This window comes from Carlito syrichta, unplaced genomic scaffold (genome assembly GCF_000164805.1).
Source record: "Carlito syrichta isolate Samal-C Ts95f unplaced genomic scaffold, Tarsius_syrichta-2.0.1 Scaffold308290, whole genome shotgun sequence".
NCBI lineage: Eukaryota > Metazoa > Chordata > Mammalia > Primates > Tarsiidae > Carlito > Carlito syrichta.
Genome location: NW_007252386.1, coordinates 148,816 through 153,509, shown reverse-complemented (window position 1 = coordinate 153,509; position 4,694 = coordinate 148,816). Strand labels below are relative to the sequence as shown.

Below are 4,694 nucleotides of genomic sequence, written 5' to 3'. Positions count from 1 at the left end.
ACTCAGGTCCTAACAGCAGCCTTCTACAAGGCTTCTTGCATTGCAGTAAGAAAAATTATTTTGTGAGTCTGCAACTCCAGTACCCATTTCTATTTTTTTCTTTTACATATGTGGGGTACAATTCAGGGTTAGGCATACAAATGTTCATTATGCAGGTGCCCTTGTTGATGAAGTGTGACCCCCCCTGCCCTCCCACAGTTTTCTATATTGCCAATCCTGCCCCCACCCTCCCTTGGCAGCTTCCCACCACTGCCAATCCCTTTCTTATAGTATTACAATAGTTGTTCAAGGTGCACTTATGAGTGAGAACATGTGATACTTGGTTTTTTGTTTCTGTGATAGATCACTCAGTATTATAGACTCTAAGTCCATCCAAGTTGCTGTGAAGTTCATAATTTTGTCCTTATTTATGGCTGTGTAATGTTCCATTGTGTGTATGTACCACATTTCTTTCTCATATTTTGAGTAGTGTCCTGAGCTTTTTCTACTCATCCAAGGAGGAACAACTAGAGGAGAAATGTCTATGATAATCAGATTGAAATGTTTCCCTGAATATTTTAGTGTTATTCAGTAATTTAAACTTTAATTCATTGGTAACTTGAGACTAACAGAAAGTAGAGAAAAGCAAATCTTTATCTGAGCGACTCCAAACATTGATCCACTTAGAATGGAAAATGCTACAATTATTAGCCTTGTTTGAACTGGTGGTAAGCTCTCATGATTTATAATTCATTTCCTGTTTAAGTTGGCTGGCACAAGAACCAACAAATGAGCAGAAAAGTCAACTGGTCAGTAACTGATCTCTGAAGTAGCTCTTTTTTATTACCTTATATGCTTGGTAGTGGGAGTATGGGCAGAAGTCAGTGCTCTGTGTCAAACACAATCATGGGATTCAAAACACTTCAAAGGCACACTGGGATATAGTTGCTTACTCCCACTGATAACCTATTTTTCTTTTGTAGGAGTAAGCTAAGTTGACAACTTTATTCTATCTTCACTAAAAATATCAGATTGGCAGTATTGACAATAGTGGGAATCTGCTGGGGGAGCGGGGACACACCTCATCAACAAGGGTACCTGCATAATGAACATTTGTATACCTAACCCTGAATTGTAAATTAAAAGTTAAAAAAATCAGACTTAAGCTGCTATTCTGTCCTTGTTAAAAAGGGAGTCTTTTTATTGGGGACCCATACAAAGTGTGGCCTCTAGAGACCTTAAGTTTTAAGTTTAGATAGAGCATGAAAGTCTGGCTAGAAAGCAGTAGCTCCAACAATGAATGGACAAGCCTGTTTTCCACATTTTGAAACAACTCTAGGAATTATTTAACTTTTTAAAATCGTTGCCTACTTGATACATAAAGAAATACAAATATTATATTAAAAAGAATTTAGGAATGAGTGAGAACTGGAAGCAATGATAGAGTAACTTTTAGTTTCTAGGGGAGCAATCTAGAATTCAGTCCTTTGCTTAAATAAATTGCATAATTGGGGAGGTTGCTGATAATCACCACTGTGAAAGGAATTCAATTTATTCCAAGTTGAGTAGCTTTTTATGACGGGTATAGCATTTAAACTGCTATCATGAAAAAGTCTAAAAAAGACATTTTAAAAGCATATTGAAAAAGTACCATTTACAATGACAGGGAATTTAGTAGTGTTCTTTGTTAGACCACTATGATTGTAAGTGTTTTTAGTGTGGTTACTACAAAATAATAGAAATGTCACCATTTAGTGTAGATAAAGGTAAGGGTGTCAAAGAGGACTTCACGGAGAAAGGAATTCTGCAGGATGGGTGTTGAAGAGAATAGGAAGAATTAGAGAGATGTGATGAAGACAGAGTCAGGGTAGGCCAAGTGAAGAAAGTGAAGAAGATTTGAGCTGAAATATTTGAATGTGTGTGAGGCAAGCATGTCTTCATGTCCCCTGAAGAGGAAGAAGTTCAGCTTAGAGGTATAGGAAGGAGTGGCATAACAAAGTTAGTAAATATTTTGCAAGTAGCTTTGAACCTTGTCTAAATTTGAGAGATAGATGATAATAATATCTTTGGATACTCTGAAGACACAAATAATTTAATTTTCTAAAAACATTTATCTTTTTCTAAAAGTGAAGTTGATATGTGCTCACTGCAAAAATTCAAGATAGTAAGAGCACAGAGTAAAAATTAACAATTTTCTTTCTCTTCATTACTTTCTCAACTTTATCCCTTAGGGATAATTATTGTTAATAGCTTTTGCATATCAACCTGGACATTTCTATATCTAATTATTATTTTATTTTATTTGTCTAATTTTATTTTTAAAGCCCGATGGGATAAGGTAGTGCAGGCAACTGCCAAGCTCTCCCCTATATATTCTAAGTACATTTAGGTTTACCTCAGTATTATAAATAGTTGCACAGTGTTCCATCACATAATATGTAACTATAAAAAATATCTAAAAATGCAATATAAATATCAATCCAAATAAAAAGAGTTATTCTGCACAATATACATTTTTTGACAATTAAAATATACAATAGGGGAATATGAATTACTTTGTGATTGAAACTGTCTCCAGAGGCAAACATTATTTTTTGTCTAGTTTTCTGACAAATTTTCAATTGCCCATTATATTGCCAACATTAGTGCTTTTTGTTCTAAATCAGAATTTCTCCTTACTCTTCTCTTTCAGTAATTTAAACTTTAATTCATTGGTAACTTGAGACTAACAGAAAGTAGAGGAAAACAAATCTTTATCTGAGCGACTCCAAACATGAAAGTTGTCACTGCTGACGGAAACAATGAATGAAGTCAATCACTATGTGGTGTCTGAGTTTGTGTTCCTGGGACTCTCCAATTCATGGGAGATCCAGCTCCTCCTCTTCATTTTTGCCTCTGTATTCTATGTGGCAAGCCTGATGGGAAACCTCCTCATTGTGCTAACTGTGACTTCTGACCCTCATTTGCAGTCCCCCATGTACTTCCTGTTGGCCAATCTTTCCTTCATTGATTTGATATTTTGCTCCTCCACAGCCCCCAAGATGATTTATGACCTTTTCAGGAAGCACAAAACCATCTCTTTTTGGGGATGTGTAGTTCAGATATTCTTTATCCATGCAGTTGGGGGCACTGAGATGGTGCTGCTCATTGCCATGGCCTTTGACAGATATGTGGCCATTTGTAAGCCTCTCCACTACCTGACCATCATAAGCCCACGAAGGTGTATTTTGCTTTTAGTCACTTCCTGGATTATTGACCTTATTCACTCAGTGACTCAGTTGGCTTTTGTTGTAGACTTGCCTTTCTGTGGCCCTAATGAATTAGACAGTTTCTTCTGTGATCTTCCTCGATTTATCAAACTTGCTTGCATAGAGACCTACTCATTGGGATTCACGGTTACTGCCAATAGTGGGCTTATTTCTGTGGCCTCCTTTTTAATTTTGATCATCTCTTACATCTTTATTTTGGTGACTGTTAAGAAAAAATCTTCAAGTGGTATATTAAAGGCCCTCTCTACTCTGTCAGCTCATGTCACTGTGGTGGTTTTGTTCTTTGGGCCATTAATCTTCTTCTACATGTGGCCATTTCCCATATCACATCTAGATAAATTCCTTGCCATCTTTGATGCAGTTATTACTCCTTTTCTAAATTCAGTCATCTATACTTTTAGGAATAAAGATATGAAGGTGGCGATGAGAAGACTATGTACTCAGCTTGTAAATTACAGTAAAATCTTTTAACTATATTCATAATATATAAAAAGTCAAATTAAACTAGAAATTTAGCTGCATATGTGCTAAATAAGCTATGCTAAATTTAGTCAAAATGTCACTGTCTACTAATACGTGTTGTGTCATCTTTTCCCCCCCTAAACTGAATTGTGATGCTAATCCCTTGACTGCTTATAGAAGAGACTTAGAGACTAAAAGGTTGTGGCTACTTTATCTTATCAATGTTTTTACCTCCATATAGTACCAAGTAGAATTACTATGAATGCTAAACAATCTATTTTGAAAGTATCTGGCCTATTGTCCATTTTCTATTTTTCCTACTTTTAAGTAGACTATCTTACTTTACACATAAGGATTAATTTTTGTTTCATTTGATTTATCTTATTATACCACTAATTTGGTTTTTCTTTTTATCTTTTCAGCTCATTATCTATTAGCTATTGGTTTACTAATCTGGCTTTTTCAAAGTCCAGTAAAGGGACAGAGACCATACTATGTTTTTTGAAAAGAGGAAGTTTGACATAAGGAATTATTAGTTAAGTATAAAATTGTGTTAAACAAATTTTATGGGAGGCCATTGGTTTGGACTAACCTTCTGCATTAGACCCAGCAGACTAGACCAAATCAGAAAGAAGTCAGTCAGTGCTATGTAATCAAACTGAACTTCAAAATAAGCCAGTTAAAAAAAAACCCCAGAAAATTCCAGTTAATATGAGTGAATATAATATGGAAATCTTCCTGTGTTTTGAGTCTATAAGGGGAGTAACTCTGAATTGTCCAACCCATTTTTTGTTTCTCTGGTTCTGCTTTCTTCATACCATTTTGCCTATAAAGCCAAGCTCCTCTGCCCAGTTCATCAAAATCCTCATTCTATTTTATAGAATGAGGCATTATCCAATTCTAGAATCACCAATACAAGCCAATTAGATCTCTAAACTAAGGTTGTTGTAATTGTCTTTTGACAATTGCCAACTAATTATTTGA

General features: G+C 35.3%; 1 protein-coding gene across 1 annotated transcript; it reads left to right on the top strand.

Moving 5' to 3' along the window:
• The first annotated feature begins 2,765 nt into the window (after positions 1–2,765).
• Positions 2,766–3,741, top strand: LOC103267825 (olfactory receptor 4F6). The gene has a single exon (XM_008065402.1). It carries the CDS (start codon positions 2,781–2,783, stop codon positions 3,717–3,719), a length of 939 nt encoding a protein of 312 aa, XP_008063593.1. The 5' UTR covers positions 2,766–2,780; the 3' UTR covers positions 3,720–3,741.
• Positions 3,742–4,694: the final 953 nt, after the last annotated feature.